Source organism: Pongo abelii, chromosome 7, assembly GCF_028885655.2.
Source record: "Pongo abelii isolate AG06213 chromosome 7, NHGRI_mPonAbe1-v2.0_pri, whole genome shotgun sequence".
In the NCBI taxonomy this organism is placed as follows: domain Eukaryota; kingdom Metazoa; phylum Chordata; class Mammalia; order Primates; family Hominidae; genus Pongo; species Pongo abelii.
The window spans coordinates 30,695,001-30,716,263 of NC_071992.2; the positions used below are offsets into that span (position 1 = coordinate 30,695,001).

The 21,263-nt window shown below is 39.3% G+C and overlaps 1 protein-coding gene across 1 annotated transcript in view; it reads right to left on the reverse strand.

The window, feature by feature from the left end:
- The window catches only part of INTS9 (integrator complex subunit 9), a 118,547-nt gene that overhangs the window by 79,203 nt on the left and 18,081 nt on the right, over window positions 1-21,263 (reverse strand). The window contains exons 2-3 of the mRNA XM_002818956.6: window positions 10,690-10,817; window positions 1,471-1,531 (exon numbers count right to left, since the gene is read on the reverse strand). Of these exons, the coding sequence (XP_002819002.3) occupies window positions 1,471-1,531; window positions 10,690-10,817 (189 nt within the window). The remainder of the gene's footprint in view (window positions 1-1,470; window positions 1,532-10,689; window positions 10,818-21,263) is intronic.

The following is a 21,263-nucleotide window of genomic DNA, read 5'->3' on the forward strand; positions in this document are numbered from 1 at the left end:
ACAGGCTCTCATCCTTCCTGGCCTGCAGAAGCATATTTGCCATTCCAAACACTTACAATGTCACTGTATTTTATTCACCACTCCCTTCTAATGAAATATTCCCACATACACATGCAAGTCATTTCGCTCACAATGCGCTGGTAATGGGATGCTTCGGAGCCTTTTGCAGGGAACAATGATTTATAGCCAGCAGGAGACTCAGGCTGAAATCAGGTGCACAGGTTTCTGAATGTCACATAATTTTACAGTCAGCTCTGAAGAAAATCTGGTGTCAAATTATGCATTTGGCTTGTACTTGAGGCTAGGGTGCAGTTACAGGAATTAATTCTGTAAAAAGGGCACCTCTTTATTTAACAGTATCTATTACAGGAGAAAATGCCTTATTTAGATGAATCATGTTAAGCATCTTTAAACTCTTTAGTTTTTCAAATGTGAAACTTAGGGAAGGAAGAATGATTTAGGGGACTAAGAAGTGGCCTGAGGGGGCTTTACAGTCTTTAACCTTCCTATACCTCTGATTTTAGTACAAAGTTTGACTAAGCTTATAGTTGTAACATTTTTGGTAGCTTTAGTCTTTCATTTATTAACTGTCTAACTATTGATCCGAGGAAGGAATTACTGAGAAGATAACCTAATGTCAAAAATTTAATAGCCTCAAAGAGAAAGAAGTAATTTAAGCCATTTATTTTAGGTGTAGTTAGTCATTAAAGTCATAATAGGACTCCAAATCCCAGAGTCCTAGAACTGCTTTTTTTTTTTTTTTTAATCATCTATAAAGATTGTCCATTCTAGGCTATCAGGACAGGTTGAAACGGGATCACAGATCATAGTGTGGGAGACCCACTACTCAAATTTACCTAAGAGCACTGTCCCCTGCACAAGAAGGCACTGCCGGGGAAGTCAAACACTCTGCTCCTCAGACCGTTCCCCACACAGTGGCCAGAGTGATCCGATCTGACAATGCCACTGTCCTTCTGTAACCTTCTGTGGCCTCTCATTACCCAAAAAAGACCCAAGCTTTTTACAAAGCCCTACCTGATCTGACCCTTGATAGAAGCAGTTTAAAACTCACCTACTTGAGGATTTTAAAGTTATTTAAAAAAAGGTTTTACTCTTTGCAATCACAAAATGAACTGGATTGAATTCTTTAAAAAGCCTTGTCTTTGAAACACTCATTGCAATTCTAGAAATAATAGTTGTCTTTCTGTGGTGATAAAAGGTATTTGCAGCAGAAGTACTTAGATTTCTACACATGAGCAAAATGGATCTGAATCAGAACAGTGACATTCTCTAAAAACATGCTTAAAAACAGTAGTTACCAAGTTCTGAAGACCCTAGCATAGATCTTGGGGTTTTTCAGAGAGGAAAAAAAAAAAGCCATCAGTCACACTACTATACAGTGGCTCTGGTATGAAAAGATAGCTTTCCACTGGGTGTAGATAGGCTTTAGTTTGTAGTCTTAGATATTACCTTGTCCAAGAAAGCATTTCCATCCTTCAGGGACCAGCCAGGAAGACTGGACAACCTGGGACTGCAAAACAAAAGATTAAGATTAAATTAACCTAAATAGATAATAATCAATGATTTCTTGGTAACTGTACTGTGTCCATAAAGTTAAGAACAGTTTAAAATTACTGGCAGTAGTTCTTACCCTAAATTCCAATAAAAAATCAGAGAAATAACCATGTTGTATCAAGCTTAAAAATTATGTGGCAATAGGATATTAAAAGGTCAAATAGTCTAGCAGAAAATTGGAAAAACTAAAAGAATCCTATGCAAAATAATAAAGAAAAAAGAAAGATGAGACATGAGAGCCTTTTATAATTGTCCAATCACTCCGTCTTCTTTCCCATGTGTTTGATAACAGTCCTTAGGACAGGGTAGAATAGGCATCATCTTATTGCAGATGAAAAAACAGATGCAGAGAGGATAGGAGCTCTGATGAGAACACTGCCCTACTATCTACCCATCAGCATTCACAACAAACACGAATACCCGAATTCCAGTCCAATCCACGCTTTGGGTTCACAGCTTTACAAGTGGATTAGTCACCTGTCACCTGTGACTTGAGTTTCCAATTCTGGAGAATGAAGCTAGTTTTCCCAAGTGTTACAAAATGACACCATGTCTAAAGTGAACAGCTTCTAGCAGATGAGGTAAATTTCATGTATATGTTACATTTTAAAAATTTGAATTAAAAAATCATTTACGACTAGTAATCTCGAGATTTAACTGTGTTCTACTAGTTGACCAGAAGAAATATAATGGAAGCTGAAAGTGCCAATAACTCAGGAGAGAAAACAGTATGCTGGTAAAAGTAAAAGCTTAATGACGAAGGCAATGTGTGAAGAAAAAGCCAACAGGATTCCAAGTTGGATGGCAAAAGGATTTCAGCACTCACTACAAAATTAACTTCCGTGATGCAAAAGTTAAGGGCAAAGTAAAGGTGCGGGACTAAAAGAATCAGAAACCAAGTATCTCTAAGGTCCCTCTTCCTCTTCCCAAAATAATTTGATCAGATGCTAAGTCTGTAATTAGATGATAGGTATGAAAGTCAACACAAAAGCATAAATATGTGAATATCTGTCAATCTTTTAGAAATGGTTAAAAACCTGAATAAAATATAAATGCATCTATTTTCAGAAAAAAGTGAGAATTGGGGGTGGGGGTAAGTTTTTTTTTGTTTTTGTTTTGCTGTTGTTGTTTTTTGAGATGGGAGTCTCACTCTGTCACCCAGGCTGGAGTGCAGTGGTGCAATCTCGGCTCACTGCAACCTCCGCCTCCCGGGTCCACGCCATTCTCCTGCCTCAGCCTCCCGAGTAGCTGGGACTACAGGTGCCCGCCACCACACCTGGCTAATTTTTTGTATTTTTAGTAGAGACGGGGTTTCACCATGTTAGCCAGGATGGTCTCGATCTCCTGACCTCATGATCCAACCGCCTCAGCCTCCCAAAGTGCTGGGATTACAGGCGTGAGCCACCGCACCCAGCCGGGGGTGGGGGTAAGTTTTAATTATTAGGTTGGTGCAAATAATTTTGACATTAATTCCAAACTTACAGAAAAGTTGCAAGGATGTGAATACAATGGATTCCCACATACCCTTTATCTAGATTAACTGTTTACATTTTGCCTTTATTTATCCAAAAGTGAGAATACCATTTCATACTAGAGAATGAAAATCACTACTGGAGGCCAGGTGCGGTGGCTCACACCTGTAATCCCAGCACTTTGGGAGGCCAAGGTGGGAGGATCATTTGAACCCAGGAGTTTCAGCCCAGCCTGGGCATCATAGTAAGACCCTGTCTCTATAATAAATTAAAAAATTAGCAGGCTGTGGTGGTACACGCTTGCAGTCTCAGCTACTTGGGAGGCCCAGGAGGGAGGATCGCTTGAGCCCAGGAGGTCAAGGCTGCACGGAGCTGTGATCGTGCCACTGCCACAAAGCAAGATCTTATTTTGAAACAAGACCCTGTCTCAAAAAAATAAAAAAAGAAAATCACTACTGAGAGAATCAAATTTGACTGGTATAAATCACACCTGATAAACTTTTTTTTTTTTTTTAAACTCGGAGTTTTTAAAAAAGTTTTTAAAATAAACTCTGGGAGTTTTCTGCTCTAACTTTTCAGAAAAATATGCTATTACCATTAGTTGTTTTAATTCCCATCTCATTTCATAGTCACATATATTTTGAAGACTTCTTACTTCTTGAAAAATATATTTGCTATCAGATCAGATTAAGAAAGCAAGCTTTCCAATAAAATGTAATGACAAGACAATGTGGACACTGTTCTCATTTCATGCATGTTAACTCCCTAAAACAAGGCTGTAAATATCTACTTCCCTTTACAAAGAGAACTGGATCAAAGGACACACACTCTGTCTGTTCCCCATCAGACCCACACAAATCAGATGACAGATGCAGTTAGTTGTCCTCAACAAATGTTTAGAAATAGCAAGTTGCTTATCAGAATATAACTAATTTTTTAAAAAGCAAAATTTTCAGGTGTTGTGGTTTAAACTCCTGGAAAACATTCTTTAATAACATCAAGGCCACCTATTATACCTGGGTGGTTACTTTGGGTTAGAGCCACTGCTGGTAGATGAGACTGAATGCTCAAAGGAAATCATGACCACATTGTGATAATAGTGCCAATGACAAAGGGATGCAAATACATCACCACATGGCAAAGAGATGCTGACTATAGAGATGAAAATATTTGCTTACTGTGTTCCAATGAGTTAATGAATAAACCATAAAGAGTAAATTTTAAGTTACCAAAGGGGAAGGGACTTATTTTTTTGCTTTTAATGATTACAAAGTTCGACTATGTAAACTTTGTAAACGAGGAGATAGAGATCTTTCCACAGAAATCTAATAAAATGGCTGGGCACGGTGGCTCACGCCTATAATCCCAGCACTTTGGGAGGCCGAGGCGGGTGGATCACCTGTGGGCAGGGGTTCGAGACCAGCCTGGCCAACATGGTGAAACCCTGTCTCTACTAAAAATACAAAATTATCCAGGTATGGTGGTGTGTGCCTATAATCCCAGCTACTTGAGAGGCCGAGGCAAGAGAATCACTTGAACCTGGGAGGCAGGGGTTGCAGTGAACCAAGATGGTGCCACTGTACTCCAGCCTGGGCAAAAAGAGCAAAACTCCATCTCAAAAAAAAAAAGAAAGAGAAGAAAGAGAAGAAAGAAAGAAAGAAAAAATCTAATAAAATATGGGAGGTAAAGGTACCAAAAAAATGATTATAGAAGAGCGCATCTTTGCACCCACTATTTTACTAACATTTCTTAGGAAAAAAGGATACCATTAAAATTTTTAGTCAAAAAAATGTATGAAAGATTTATTTTTAAAGCAATTGTTTATTTTTGAAAAATAGGTAAATTATTCTAAGATTTCTGTGGAAAGATTTCTATCTCCTTGTTTACGAAGTTTACACAGTCGAACTTTGTAATCATTAAAAGCAAAATAACCTAAGACAAGTAATCTATTGCCTAGGAAAATGCTGAAAAGAAGACTGAACATTATACGTAATTTCTTTTTTTTTGTTTTGTTTTGAGGCAGAGTCTCACCTCCTGGGTTTGCACCATTCTTCTGCCTCAGCCTCCCGAGTAGCTGGGACTACAGGCGCCTGCCACCACGCTCGGCTAATTTTTTGTATTTTTAGTTAGAGACGGTGTTTCACTGCGTTAACCAGGATGGTCTCGATCTCCTGACCTCGTGATCTGCCCGCGCGTCAGCCTCCCAAAGTGCTGGGATTACAGGCGTGAGCCACCGCGCCTGGCCCACAATTTCTTTTTTATTTTTATTAGAGACAGAGTCTTACTCTGTCACCCAAGCTGGAAAGCACTTGTGTGATCACAGCCCACCACAGACTCGAACTCCTGGGCTCGAGTCTCAGCCTTCCGAGCAGCTGGGACTACAGTTACATACCACCACGTCCAGGTATGAAATGTGTTACTTTTATAATCAGAAAATAATAGTGAAAGAGGCTTGAGTCCATTCATTCATTTATTCAAAAAATATTAACAAGCTTAATACTCAGTGCAAACTGTTGGAATGATAGCAAATAAACAATCCTTTCCTTTCAAGAGTTTGCAATCTAGTATAGGCAGAGAGTCATTACACCAGAATAAAATAAGAGCTCTGACAGGGGTACGCAGGAGGTGCCATGGGTTCACACAGGAAGGGCACTTTTGACAGTTTGCAGTGAGGTAGAGCAGAAAATAGGAGTTAGGAAGTGAAGGTAGAGGAGGTCTTTCAAGAAGAAGGAAACAGGGAAGAGCCTCATCACAAGGTGCAGTGTTGCAGGCAAGTGAGGTGTTCATCTTTTCACTCACTGAATCTTTATTTGCATGTCACTTTAGGAATCTTTATTTGCGTGTAGATGCTGGTGATAGGACTAGGTGCCAGCGATAGGACTGTGAGCAAAACACTCCCTCCTCCTGAGGAAGCAGGCAAGGCACATGAATCCAGTCAGCATGCAAACTGATGCGGACAAGTGGAGGCAGCATCAAAAGATTTCCCTGGGGACATAAGGACTGAGTTGAGATCTGGACAGGAGCAGAGTCAAGCGGAAACTGAGGGCAGGGCCTGAAGGCATAGAGAAAGTTTAGCTCCCACTTACAGGTAAGAACATACAGAATTTGGTTTTCTGTTCTTGTGTTGATTCACCAAGAATAATGGCCTCCAGCTGCATCCATGTCACTACAAAGGGCATGATTTTGTTCCTTTTTCTGGCTGTGTAGTATTCCATGGTGAACAGCCCAGCAGGTTCCTTCAGTCCTTCTCACCATGAACATCTTCCATGAGGGTTATTCACATGGAACTTTAAGCAGATACCAAGACACTCCCTCCCAGTCCCCATCCAGCTAGAACGCCATCATTATGTTCTTCCTACATCAAAACTGTAGTCATAGATGATCTCACAGAGTCTTCCAAGCTGGAGAAACAATAGATGTGACTGCTCTGAAGAAGGAGTCAGAAGATTTCTTTGAAACTATTTAGTACAAGGAAACAAAGAAGAAGAGGCGGAGTATAAAGAAGGTACTGGAGGGGCAGGCGTGAAGCCTGATACACTGAGATGAGTGTGGTGTTTATCCTAACAGCAATGAAAAACCACTGAAAGGTTTTAAACAAGTAAGATAAGATTAGATTTGTGCTTCTAAAAGATGACTGTGGGGAAAATGGAACCATGTGCCTTATGATAATAGATACTATCATCGGCATGGTATTCCTACCAAAAACAATAACCCCAACCTAATCATGAGGGAACATCAGACAAACCCAAATTGAAAGTCGTTATATGAAATAATTGGCCATACTCTTAAAAACCTCAAGGTCATAAAAGATGGACTGGGAAAGTCTTCCAGATTAAAGGAGTCTGAAGAAATGACAGCTAAATGCAATGTGGATGGGATCTGGATGAGATCCTGGACCAGAAATTACCATTTTTCTCTTTTGCTATAACGGGTTTCATAGTGAATTATGAATTGGTAAAAGTGCAGACATATGTATAAGGTATACAGATTAGACACTGGTATACTATCAACGTAAATTCTCTGATTTTGATTTTTGTACCATGGTTATGTTAGAGAATGTCCTTGCTCTTTGGAAATACACTCAAGCATTTATGGGTGAGGAGCATCATGTCTGCGTCTTACTCTCAAATGGGTCAGAAAAAAATTATGTGTATACATATCAAGAGGAAATGATAAAGCAAATTTGTTAAAATGCCAACAAATTGGTAAAGGCAATTAGGAATTGCTTGTACTATTTTTGCAGCTTTTCTGTAAATCTGTAGGATTTCAAATAAAAAGTCACACAAAAAAGATGACTCTTGATTGAGACAGGGTCAAGATGAGAATTGAAGAATCTGGTGAGGAGACTTTAGTAATGATACCTATAAAAGACGGGAGTGACTACAGCAGCACTGAAGAGAAGTGACTGGATTTTAGAACTATTTAGAAGGTAAAAGTGTCAAGGCTTAATCAAAGACTGAATATGGAGCAGTGAGGAAGAGGGCTGAATCAAAGTTAACTCCCAGTTTTCTGGTTTTTATAAAAGGATACCATTTACTAAGATAGGAACTTGAAGAAAACCCTATCTGGAAGGATACATTTTCCTCTTCTGGACCCACTCTGATCATGAAAAAAAGTTTGAGGGCATGTTGAATTTTTTTTTTGTTTTTTTGAGACATAATCTCTCTCTCTCTCTTTCTGTCACCCAAGCTGGAGTGCAGTGGCACGATCATGGCTCACTGCAGCCTCAACTTTCTGGGCTCAAGTGATCCTCCTGCCTCAAACTCCCAAGTCAGCTAGGACTACAGGCACACACCACCATGCCTAGCTAATTTTAAAATTTTTGGTAGGCATTTTGGACACATCAATCTGGAACTTGGAAAAGAGTTACTAACTAAAGATACACATTTGTAAGTTGCTGTTTGGATGGTTATTGCAGCTCTGAGCAATTTACTTTTTATAATTTCAACTTGTATTTAGATTCATAGGGTACATGTGCAGGTTTGTTACCTGGTTATATTTCATTATGCTGAGGTTTGGGGTACAACTGATCCTGTCACCCAGGTAGTGAGCATGGTAGCCAAGAGTTAGTTTTTCAATCCTTGGCCCCTCCCTATCTAGCCCTTCTAGTAGTCCCCAGTGTCTATTGTTGCCATCTTTATGTCCATGTGAACCCAATGTTTAGATTCCACTTACAAATGAGAACATGCAGTATTTGGTTTTCTATTCTTGTGTCAATTCACCAAGAATAATGGCCTCCAGTTGCATCCATGTCACTGCAAAGGGCATGATTTAGTTCTTTTTTTATGGCTGTGTAGTATTCCACGGTGTATATGTACTACATTTTCTTTATCCAGTCCACTGCTGAGGGGCACTTAAGTTGCTTCCATGTCTTTGCTATTATGAATAGTGCTGAGCATTTATTAAGTGCCCTTGGTGGAGAATATGATGGCCAAGCAATGAACCCTGAAGATGTCAATACATGATGGCCAATTACAGGAAAACACATCTCCAAAGTATACACAGAAAGAAGGGTTACAGAGGTAAGAGGAAAACCAGGAATGCATTATCACGGAGGTTAGTGCTGCTGAATGGTCAAGTAAGATGAGGACTGACAAATGCCCATCACATCTAATAACATGGAGGTCATGTGGGACCTGAGAAGTTCTAGTGGAGTGGTGTGGGCAGAGTGAAGACTGGATAGGGTTTAGAAATGCTGAGGGGGAAAAAGGAGTTGATTGTTTTTTAAATTTTAAGTTAAAAGTGAACGATTATAATTAAATGACAAGATGGAAAAGTCCAAGACAAAGCAAAGATATAATAATTAGTTAATTATAATAGTAAAAGGACTCTGAAAAAGTGATTAGTATGGAATCCAGAGAAGATAAAGCAATTCATTCATACAACAAATACTTACTAAGTAGCTACCACATGCCAAGAATAGTTCTAGGCAGTGGGGATACAATGGAGAACCAAATTCCCTGCCTTTATGAAATTTACATGTAGTGGAGAAGAAAGACATATAAATAAATATGTACTTTGAATGCAATAAGTGCTACAAAGACAAATAAAGCAGCTGAGGGGATAGAGAGGGTCAGGAATACCATTTTAGGCAACTGTGTCCTGGTCTGAGCAAAAGGAGACATCTTTTGTAAGAAACCGTATGGATAGCTAACCATTCTCCTAGTAGAACTTCCCTCTGAGAGTGAAAGAATGGGAAGGGGAAGAGAGGGAAAGAGAATTCCACTGCTGAGCCAGGACCATGAGAACAGTAGAACTGGGTAAGGGTGAGAGTGAACAGGAAGGGGAAAACATGCAGCTGGGATTGTCTGCCCTCATCCAGTTCTCATCATCCAGGAAATTCATGACCCCACAGAGCAGGTTGGGCTCCCTTTTGGAATCTCTCATGGTATCTTAGATTTTATTTTTAAAGTAATTATCCTAAATATATATATTTGTTTTCTAATCACAAGTATAATTAAATCTTCATCTGTGTGATGTCTTTCTCCCTGATAGACTAAGTTCCATGAGGGAAATTAGGTTATTCTGTTCATCTCTAAATCCTCTGGTCCAGAACAGGGCAGATTTTTAATAAACATCAAACAAACAAACATTTTGCTCTCTGGGGGAAAAAAGACAATAATATCAGGCTATTTTATTAGGAAATAACCAATTGTCATGTAAACAAGCTCCTCCCAATCCAGTTTTTGGGCAGTATCTGTGGGTGGCACATGTATTTCTAAATGCTGAGTGTAATTATAACTGAATTCCATCTGCTTTGCATAAAATGTAATCTGGAATTACCTCTGACCTTATCCTCACACCACCTTACTGTACCCCTTATCTCAGAAAAATCAATAGTTGATGATAATTTTTCTAGATGGTTCATCGGGTTATCACTGTGAATAATCATTGTACTCAGTGATGTCTTCAGGAATGACTGAGATAAACTAGAAAGCTTACCCAGCTTACTATGCTTTTGAGCTCTTAAATCTGCTTTAGACAGCTTTTCCATATCCTATCTTGTATGTGGTGTCACTTTTTGCTACTGTAAGTATATTTGCTTCAACAAGGTAGCCACTTCTTTTATAAACTGTTTCTAAATAGTAGTATGCTGGGAAACCAATTTCCTAAGGCAAAGTCTTAGTTAAGCATAAACAGTGCTATTGTAGGCCTGAGGCAATCTGTCTCATTTAAGATATGAACTTGGGCTACATATGTGGTTCTAAATCTAAAGTTGACTTAGTATGAAAATAATGCACAGACGCCTGTCGAAAAGAAATGTCAGACTCTATGCTGTTAAGTCTCTGCAAAGGCTGCTAAACAATTCTAAAATTCAATTCTTGGGCTCATCAGTTGACCATTTACCAGCTCTTATGTGAATTAGCAAGAAAGACGAAATATACATGACCTCAGTTGTACTGAGCAGTTGCAGGAACATTTTACAGAAGCTCAGAAGAAGTTATAATAAAGAAGCCAATCAATAAATCAATAGAACACTTTCCATCAGCTCAGCCAAAGGAAATTATTTTGATAAAGAACATTTTTAAGGGAACAAAGCAAACTTACAACAATGTACTAGGTACTAGTAACCTTCATACTAATGGTACCATTTTTCAGCAAACTTAAAGCTCATTTTGTCTTTGGCTGCACCAGCACATACCTTTGAACAAGTGGCAAAGGAAGGAAATTGAGGGTAGAAGTCATGTCCAGTCCGCAGTCCAACATAATGGTGGTTGATTTGAATTTGAGCACATTGCATGGTAAGGTTGGGTGCCCTGACAGGCAATACTGAAAAAAATTAAATCACTTTGATCAGTAATCAATTACAGAAGAACCCTACAAAGTAAAGTGAATTAAATAACACTGATGATCTTCTCTCATAAGACCAGCGTGTTAAGTTCAGCTAACTTTCTATGTGGTTTCTGCTCTTTTACTGCTTGGGGACTACTTTCCCTAGCCGTTAAAAATACTCAAAAGTCTCAGATCACACCCGTCTGTCTTTTCACAGGGTGCCAAGGCAAGCGTGGTTTTACATGGGCCACAGTTATTCAAAATAGAAGGTTTCAAGGCTATGGTTATTCATTCCATTCTCACAAGACACTGGTGAATTATCATTTTCCCCTTTGTATGTAAGTACTGTCTAAAGCTGTGGATGTCAATGAAACTCTAAGCAGGACACTCAAACTGTGCTCTAGGTTTGGTTTTCTCCCCTTGTAAACAAGTGACCTTCCTCAAAGAGGAACTGGTTAGAAAGGTTAACTAACAAGCATGAGTAAAGGTTTATGCTCAGTCTTGTCAGAAGAAATGACTCAAAAGGACAAGTGACTTCCCTGATGTGCAGACACTAAGCAGGAGTGTGGGAACCTACTTCCAGACAAGTAGGAATCTCTTGCCTGTGGCGGCAGAGCTCAGAAGTCAAAGGGGCACAAGCCACAATGGTGTCTTCAAAGGAGAGTGAACACAACACACTGACCCAAAACATTTCTCACGTTCTCCTCAATGCTGTGGCAGTGACAGATCTGCCACACTGAAAATTATTTATATGGGACACGCTCTGTCACCTTTAATAATTCTATTGCTGCTCTGAAGAAAAGAAATGGAAGAAGACCCTTTCCCCAACTTTTAAAGCCCTCCCTTGAGCAACAGAGCCTAGAAAACTAAGGGAACAGTGTGCTGAATCCACTAGCAAGCCCATTCTCTCCTTTTTTTTTCCCTTGAGACGGAGTCTCACTCTGTTGCCTAGGCTGGAGTGCAGTGGTGTGATCTCAGCTCACTGCAACCTCCGCCTCCCTGGTTCAAGCGATTCTCCTGACTCAGCCTCCCAAGTAGCTGGGATTACAGGTGTCTGCCACCATGCCTGGCTGATTGTTTTGTATTTTTAGTAGAGATGGGGTTTCACCATGTTGGCCAGGGTGGTCACAAACTCCTAACCTCAAGTGATCTGCCCGCCTCCTTGGCCTCCCAAAGTGCTGGGGTTATAGCCGTGAGCCATGGCGCCCGAGCGTCTCCTGATTTAAGCACAAGGACAGCTCCAGTGAGAGTGAAGCTCCATCAATGCCCAGCCCCATATGGCCTCAGTCACTTAGGCTAAGTCTTTCCAGGTATTTGTTGCTCTGTTGGTTCTATCTTTGTAGTGGATGAATTTTCCACTTTTCTCCAGAGGACGTTACAGGAACTGGTAATTTTTTGAAAACTGCATGTTCTAAAAATGGTAAGGCCAAGAGCCAAGAAGTTGTATTTTGCAAGCTGCTTCTTCATTCCAAGTTTATGTATGATAACTATATTTTACCAAACCAAAATTCACAACTCATGATCTGAAAAGATACAAGGCACTTACGACGAAAACAATACAAATTATTTAAAACTGCAATTGTCCTGAAGAAGTCTAGGATCCATGATTTTGGTAATTACACTTTACATAAGTTCCTTCTTTGATAGGTATCAGGATTACAGAAAATTTTTCCCTCCTAATTAAGACAGAGATATTCCTATCCCCACCCTCCATCTGGTTCCCTATTGCTACTTGGTCTTTATCCCCATCTAAGAACTATTTGTTAAAGATAAACTATCTCAAAATGAACACAAAGCATCATGTTAAACTTGCTCCAAATATAGCCAATGTTCCAGGAAAAGCTTTCCTATATTTCTCCTTTCAAAAATAAGAAAAAATCAGATATTCAGAAAAGCATGGAAGAAAATAAAATGAAATGCGTGTAACAGTTATTTCTGAGTGGGAAGATTATTGTCCAATTTTCTTCTTTCAGCTTTCTCCATTTTCCAAAAGTTAGCAATGAGCTTTTACTACATTTTTATAATCAGAAAAAAAATGTGATTAAAACAAAACAGACAATTTAGCCAGCCACATTGAATGACAAAATATTTTTTGTCTTCTTCCTTAATTCTAAATTATGGAGGATAAGGTACACCAGAAAACAGAAGAATATGTAAAATTTTTAAAAGCTGATGCTCAAAAGATTTCAGCAAAGAAAGTTCGCTGAAAGACTTTACATTTGTTACTGTTCTTAAAGGCCAAAGGCCAAAGAAAAGTGAGGAATGCTTTCTAACGGCTACCACAATGGAACAAACATTTTCAGAGCACTGACGAAAGGTGCCAGGCCCCGAGCTCATTTGCCTTATTTGTATGGATGAGAAGGTTGAGCTCTACCCAGTTTCAGAAGCTTTTCTGGGAAGAGCTGAAGACACACAGCGAGGTCCCTCTGACTCCAAAGATCCCACTCATGCTTCCCAAACTGCACTGCTCATCGTGGGTCAACTGAGTGCACGGGAGCACAGAGTGGCTGCCTGAGGTTCACACACTTGTACAGGAGGCGCTTGCAAAGGGCCCAGACCCTGTGGCCTCCAGCGATGCTCTTTGTGCAATTCCAGTTTTCTGCCTCTGTCACCAGCAGCATATCATCTACTGAGGGTTATGAGACTAAGGCACAAAACCAGTAAGTAATTATGGAAATAAAATTATCTACAATCACACCAATCTGATTATCATTTTTATATTCCATCTTTTTTCATATTTGTAAAAGCTGTAATTTTAGTATTCACACTGCTGTGTGTGCTGCTTCAACTCTTGATGACTATGTTTTCCTCATGTTACATGACACTTAATTTTTATTGGCCTAAGTAAATATATCATGGTTTGTTTGGTCATTCATTCCCTTATTGTTGGACATTGAGGGTTGTTTCCTGTCACTCTACTATCACAAGCATGGCTGTGGTGATCACTTTAGTGCGTAAGTCTTTTTCCATACTGGACTATTTTTTAAGATGATTCCCAGAAGTAGCATTAACTGGGTCAAAAAAGATGAGTATTTTACGGCTCTTTCAATCTGCCAAAATGCTTTCCAAAAAGGACTGTACTTATTTACAATGTCATTGGTAATATATCAGAAGATCTGTTTCACTGCTCAAACCCATGAGCATTATATTCAAAACCATTTAAATCTGTACTGAAATGCAGCTATCACCCTAGTAGCAGCCATGTAGAGGTAATTAAATGACCCTAACCAAGGAAAGTTAACTATTTGATAAGTGGCGTTAGTTTTGAGAGGCAGTTTGGTGCAATGATATAAAGTAAGGAGTTTGAAGTTAAGACTACCTGGGCTCAAATCTTGGCTGCACTCAGTGTTAATGTGTGATTTTGGGAAAGTTACTTAACTTTGGACTGTTAAGGTGCAGTAATAGAACCTATCCTTGTAGCAGAGTTGCTGGGAGGACTAAATGAATGGATACACTGCCTGGTGCACAGTAAGTGCTCTTAGTTACTATCAGTTATAAAATCATTAAGGGGCTGAAGAGGTCATTTAAGTTTGGATGGAGTAATTTATATTCTACAGCAGCATTCACTAACATCTTATACATGTGTATCCCCTAAGACTAGGTGAAGTGAATGAACAATTTTATAAATAATTCCCATTTTGCTGGTCTGTTCTTCAGGAAGATAGATCCACTAGTAAGTACAGAATAATCTTTATTTTTTTCTAGCTTAACAAGCACATAGCAATGCTTTCATGTTCATTTTATTTCTACTTAATTAAAAAGCTACAGGTTTTTCTGTGATCACAATCTACAGTTGGCTCTCCATATCCAAGGCTTTTGCATCCACGATTCAACCAACTACAAATGGAAAAATATCTGAAAAGATAAAACTACAAATAATAAAATATAACAATACAGCAAAAGTTATATAAATTTTAAAATGCAGCCTGGGCGTAGTGGCTCACTCCTGTAATCCCAGCACTTTGGGAGGCCAAGGCGGGAAGATCACCTGAGGTCAGGAGTTCAAGACCAGCCTGACCAATACGGTGAAACCTCGTCTCTACTAAAGATACAAAAATTAGCTGGGCATGGTGGCGAGTGCCTGTAATCCCAGCTACTTGTGAGGCTGAGGCTGAGGCAGGAGAATCACTTGAGCCCAGGAGGCAGAGGTTGCAGTGAGCTGAGATCACGCCACTGCACACCAGCCTGGGTGACAGAGCAAAACTCTGTCTCAAAAAACAAAAACAAAAACAAACAAACAAACAAAAAGCAATGTACAACTACTTGCACAACAATTATATTGTATTAGACGTTATCTGCTGTGGGTATGGAGGGACTACTATACTATCTGTATTTCCCTGTGTGCCTTTTTTTCACAGAATAAGTGGAAACTGGTTTTGAAAGTTACATATGGCTAAGATAAACATTATTTATATTTTTTGAATAAAAATTTTATCAGTTATACTTAGTGTATATATTTCTCATTCTGTTATTTTCATTAAAAAGCTTTTAATACAGGCAGGCATGGCGGCTCATGCCTATAATCCCAGCACACTGGGAGGTCAAGGCAGGAGGATAACTTAAGGCCAAGAGTTTGAGGCGAGTCTGGACAACACAGTGAGACCCTGTCTGTACAAAAAATAAAAAAAATTAGCCAGGTGTGGTGGCACACAACAGATGCCAGAAAACAACTGGAGTAGTATCTTTGGGGTTTTAAGGTAATTTGCTACCCCATAATTCCAACACCATCATTGTCGAGAAGTAAAGAAATTTTCAGACCAATAGTAACTAAGAATTCACTATTTCAACACCATCACTGAAGGAGGTATATTCAAGATTATATTTCAGGAAGAAGGGAGTTGAACTCAGAAGAAATGGGATACAAGAAGGATTGGTGAGCAAATAAAGTGGTTAAAATATTGTTAAATAATAACTATTTTAAAAGTCAAATAATTCATTGACTCTAAAATATGATTAAAACACGTCTGTCTTTTATTTACATACCACTGAGAAAAACAGCAACAATGAGAATTAAATCATAACACAGTGCTTTAATGATGGGACTGAACAGTGCATTATATTATTACATTAACTTCTTTTTTCTTTGAAATTCCTTTCATCTAGTGCAAGAAATTTGTCATTTGTCTTCATATGCATGAGAACGAGATACAGAATCCTGTTGTATATATCTTGGTTATAAAACATCAAAGCTTCAACTTGGCCAGATGCGGTGGCTCACGCCTGTAATCCTAACATTTTGGGAGGCTGAGGCAGGTGGATCACTTGAGTGATTAGCCCAGCGTGGTGGTGTGCACCTGTAATCCCAGCTACTCGGGAGGCTGAGGCAGGAGAATGGCTTAAACCCAGGAGGCGGAGGTTGCAGTGAGCTGAGATTGCACCACTGCACTCCCTCCTCAGAGACACAGCGAGACTCTGTCTCAAAAAAAAAAAAAATCAAAGTTTCAACTTGTAGTCAGTTTTCATAGTAAAAAAATCTCAGATAATCAGAAGAAAAAGTAAAAACAAAAAATCATAATAACTAAAACTTGAAAATCAAGAAATAACAGTATAATCATATTATTGAAAAATATAAAGATAACTAGCAGAGTCAAAAAAGTTATCTCTTAAATTTGGGAACTGGGGACTGAGAGTTTTTACAGTTTGTAAAACTATTTGATTCATTTTTAACCGTGCAGATATAAAATTTTATTTAAAAAAAAAACACATTAGACAATGATTCACCAAATTAAAAAAGTGGATATATCTATACGATTTATAAATAAACCTAGAAACCTATTTAGAAATAGCCCAGCTACTTGGGAGGTCGAGGCAAGAGGACTGCTCACGCCCAGGAGTTGAAGGCTACAGTGTGCTGTGATCGTGCCACTGCACTCCAGCCTGGGCAACAGAGCTAGACCCCATCTCTAAGAAAAAATAAGTAAAATTTTTAAAAACCTGGAAATAGATTTTAAGACAAAGATTATTACATAATGATAAACAGTTCACTGGTAATACATAATAACTGTGACCCTTATGTACAAGCAATGTAGCCTCAAAATATATGAAGCGAAATTTGACAGAATTACAAAGATTTCTGGGGAGAAATCTGCTGCCAGTCTAGCTGGTGTTTTAAGCTGCTATTAAAATATTCTCTTTGTTGTTGGTGCTCTGATTTTTCAAAAAGATGTGCATGGGTATGAGGTATAACTTACTTTCCTTTTGGTTTATGCTTCTAACACATAAGAACTCGTCTTTCACAACTGTGAAAAATACTGTCAGCCATGATCACTTTAAATACGGCCTCTCTCCATTCTTTCTAGTTTCTACTTCTGGAATGCCTATTAAATGCATGTGGTAATGCTTCATTTTACTCCCCTTCCCTATGACTAAACTATCCTTTCTTTTTTTTTTTTTTTTTTGCTATGTATAGTGCATTCTGGGTATTTTCTTCAGATTTATCTCACATTTTGCTAATTCTTTCTTTAGTGGTGTCAAATCTGCTATTTAACCAATGGGTTAAATACCGAAATTTTCTTCCCAGTGACTATGTTTTTCAAATCTAGAAGTCCTCTTTCCTTATTGAAAAGTCCTCTTGCCTTATTGAAAACAGCATCTTATTCTTTTCAAAGGTTTGCATTCCTTCACACATGCCTTTAAATCACTTTCACATATTAAGAGTCTCCATGTTACACGATTTTCTGAAGTTCTTGGTAGTCTTACTATGACCACTCATCCTAACTCATGGCGGATTTCAGATCCTTTAACAGTTTGCATGGTGAGCTCATTTTTAGTAGGGCTTTGTGGGAATTCTGTGGGAACTCTATGAGGAATGGGTTGGGGCCGGTCCGCAATAAATGTCACCATTTTGAGGCCATTTTATGTTGATTTCTCAGCTTAAATATCTGTACTATAAGGGGAGCATACACAGCAGACTCTCAACACTCTCAAAGCCCTGGCCCAAGCTCCTTGCAGAGACGAGCTTCCTTACAGACCCCAGGAGCAAACAAATGAAATTTTCCTAGTACTCCTTTCACTGATGTATATAGTCCTTGGGAGTTTCTTGGTTATCAATCTTGAAATATGCATTTTGAATGTTACATTTATTACTAACAAGATTAAATCATATTATGCTAAGGTTTCAGCAAATCTAATACTTTAAGAATCTGCTGGCCGGGCGCGGTGGCTGACGCCTGTAATCCCAGCACTTTGGGAGGCTGAGGTGGGCGGGTCATGAGGTCAGGAGATCGAGACCATTCTGGCTAACACGGTGAACCCTCATCTCTACTAAAAATACAAAAATTAGCCGGGCATGGTGGCGGGAGCCTGTAGTCCCAGCTACTCGGGAGGCTGAGGCAGAAGATTGGTGTGAACCCAGAAGGCGGAGCTTGCAGTCAGCCAAGATCGGGCCGCTGCACTCCAGTCTGGGTGACAGAGCGAAACTCTGTCAAAAAAACAAACAAACAAACAAAATACAGAAAAAAAAAAAAAAGAAAAGAAAAAGAAAAAAATCTGCTTTCCAGCTGGGCGTGGTGGCTCATGCCTGTAATCCTAGCACTTTGAGATGCCAAGGTGGGTGGACTGCCCGAGCTCAGGAGCTGGAGACCAGCCTGGGCAACATGGTGAAACCCCACCTCTACTAAAATACAAAAAATTAGGCTAGAAGCAGTGGCTCATGCCTGTAATCCCAGCACTTTGGGAGGCCAAGGTGGGTGGATCACTTGAGGTCAGGAATTCAAGACCAGCCTGGCCAACATGGTAAAACCCTGTCTCAACTAAAAAAAACAAAAATTAGCTGGGCCTGGTGGCATGTGCCTGTAATCCTAGCTACTCGGGAGGCTGAGGCAGGAGAATCACTTGAACCCAGGAGGCGGAGGTTGCAGTGAGTGGAGATCGTGCCACTGGACTCCAGCCTAGGTGACAGAGTAAGACTCCGTCTACAAAAAAAATTAGCCAGGTGTGGTGGCGTGCGCCTGTAATCCCAGCTACTTGGGAGGCTGAGACAGGAGACTCACTTGAACCTGGGAGGCGCAGGTTGCAGTGAGCTGAGATTAAAAAAAAATAGGCCGTACAAACAAAATGACAGCCAGCCAACTTAATCTCACAAAAATCTCTAAAAGCAGTATGAAATACTGTGAACTTCCTAAAAAAAATTTGGCAAATTAGTAAATTTGGCAATTTGGTAATATGACAAATTGAATTTTAGTGAACTGACTTTGGGTAACAAGTCTTTTTTTTTTTGCAAAAAGAACCATAGACTAAAACATCACTATGTTCTTTTCTCTAGTCTTGTTTAAAGTAATTAAAATATGTATAGTTATTATGCTATGGTGTTTATTAGGTATCGGGTACTCTGTAAGAACTTTATATTTTAACTCTTATAATCCTCCCAAGAATGCCATGAGGTAGGAATTATTTTCTCATTTTACAGATGAAAAAAATGAGGCATAGGAAGTATAAAACTTTCACATGATCCCAAAGTTCTAAGAAAATGTGCCAGGACTTGAACCTGGACAGTGAGCTCTGGAATCAGTACAGTTAGCCAACACGGCATACACTCCGTGTTACACAGTATGAAAGACATTGTCAGAGACCTAAAGACTTATTATTTTTTGCAGAGGTGGTATACTCTAAAAGGCCTTATTTTGAATTGGTAAGAATGCAGATGAGTTTATAATCTGGTTCTGAACAAAGAAGATTAGTTAGCTAACTGATGCAATAAAGGTCCCAAGTAAATTAAAATATTAAATTGCCCTGCAATCCATCATAAGCAGTAATTTTCTTTTGTTGGTTTTCCTTTCCATTCAAAAACAGTGAGAAGATTCTCTTACTGTAAAGTAGTTTTGCTGTTGAAACTGCCTTTAATTATCTGTACTGTAACCTATAACTTCTAGGCTGAATTGATGCCAATAGCTCTTTACTCTTGCTTGAGAGAACTGCACAGTCATAAAGAAACTTTTTTTTTAATAGGCAATAGTGTTAATGAAGTAAGTTGTAAATGACATCACCAATTTTTTCCGTTTTCTATTTAACCAACCCATGTATCACATCATCCAATATCTCATTTGACATCAGCATAAATTACTAGTTCTAACTTTGCTGATACATTGATTAGCCTGAATGAATTCCTAAATTCTATGGGTCTCAAATATCTTCATCTGACAAACGGGGAGATTTAACTAGATTATTCTAAGCTTTCTTTTAACACAAAAATGTTGTTTCTCATTATTCCACCATTTCACTGGGTCAGTCAAAACTCTTCTTTTATATAACCTGTCACCAACATGTCTGTGACACTGTGCTCTTTATAATTGACTTTCTGGGCCGGATACGGTGGCTCATGGCTCTAATCCCAGCACTTTGGGAGGCCGAGGCGGATCACCTCAGGCCAGGAGTTCAAGACCAGCCTGGCCAACATGGCGAAACCCCGTCTCTACTAAAAATACAAAAATTAGCTGGGCGTGGTGGCACATACCTTTAATCCCAGCTACTTGGGAGGCTGAGGCAGGAGAATAGCTTGAGGAGGCGGAGGTTGCAGTGAGCAGAGATCACACCATTGCACTCCATCCTGGGCTACAGAATGAGACTTCTGTCTCAAAAAAAAAAAAAATTGACTTTCTGAAGATGTAAAAAACTATACAATGCACAAGCTGGAACTAATTTCAACATCATCTAAATGCTTCCTTTAAAAAAAATTTTATTATTTTCTTTCAAAAAGTTTAAAATAGAGATGGGGTTTTGCCATGTTGCCCAGGGTGGTGCTAAACTTCTGGGCTCCAGCGAGTGATCCGCCAGCCTTGGCCTCCCAAAGTGCTAGGATTACAGGTCTGAGCCACCATGCCCAGCCTAAATGTTTCTTTTAGAAACAAGGAACCCTGTTCTTCCAGAGCTTGTAAACTTTTCTCTTCTCCAACACATCCAAGTATAAACATTCACTGCCATCAGTAAATGCAGTTCACTAGGAGACACTCCATGGCCTAACAGGGCATATAAGGTTCCCAGAGGGGCCGGGAGAATCCCTACCTTATATTACCCCATTTTGAGATTCTGGCTTCCACTGAGCCAAATTTGCCTAATTTGGAGGCAAATTACCCCTGCTAGGAATTTTGGGCCAGGCCCTCCAACAATCAGAGTTCTATAAATACATTTCAATTTTATTTGGTAATCTTTCACTTTCTTCCACTTTGTGTCTTGATTCCATCTCGCAGGAGAGCTGTTAAATGTGCCAATCATACTCACTGTCAAACTGACTACACAGCTGGATAAAAGAGAAGGATAATTTTCCACTTGTGCAGAAAATCTGTAGCATGCATGGTGAACACAGAAAAGCCACTTTCTGGTTGAAGAGTGGCTAGATATCACATACAGCTGAGTAACTGCCACTTAGGGCTGCTCCCTCACACTCATCCTGTCCTCTACTTGGCTTTCCATGAAAATGAGACAAGCAGCAGAGGGTGGTCATAAAAA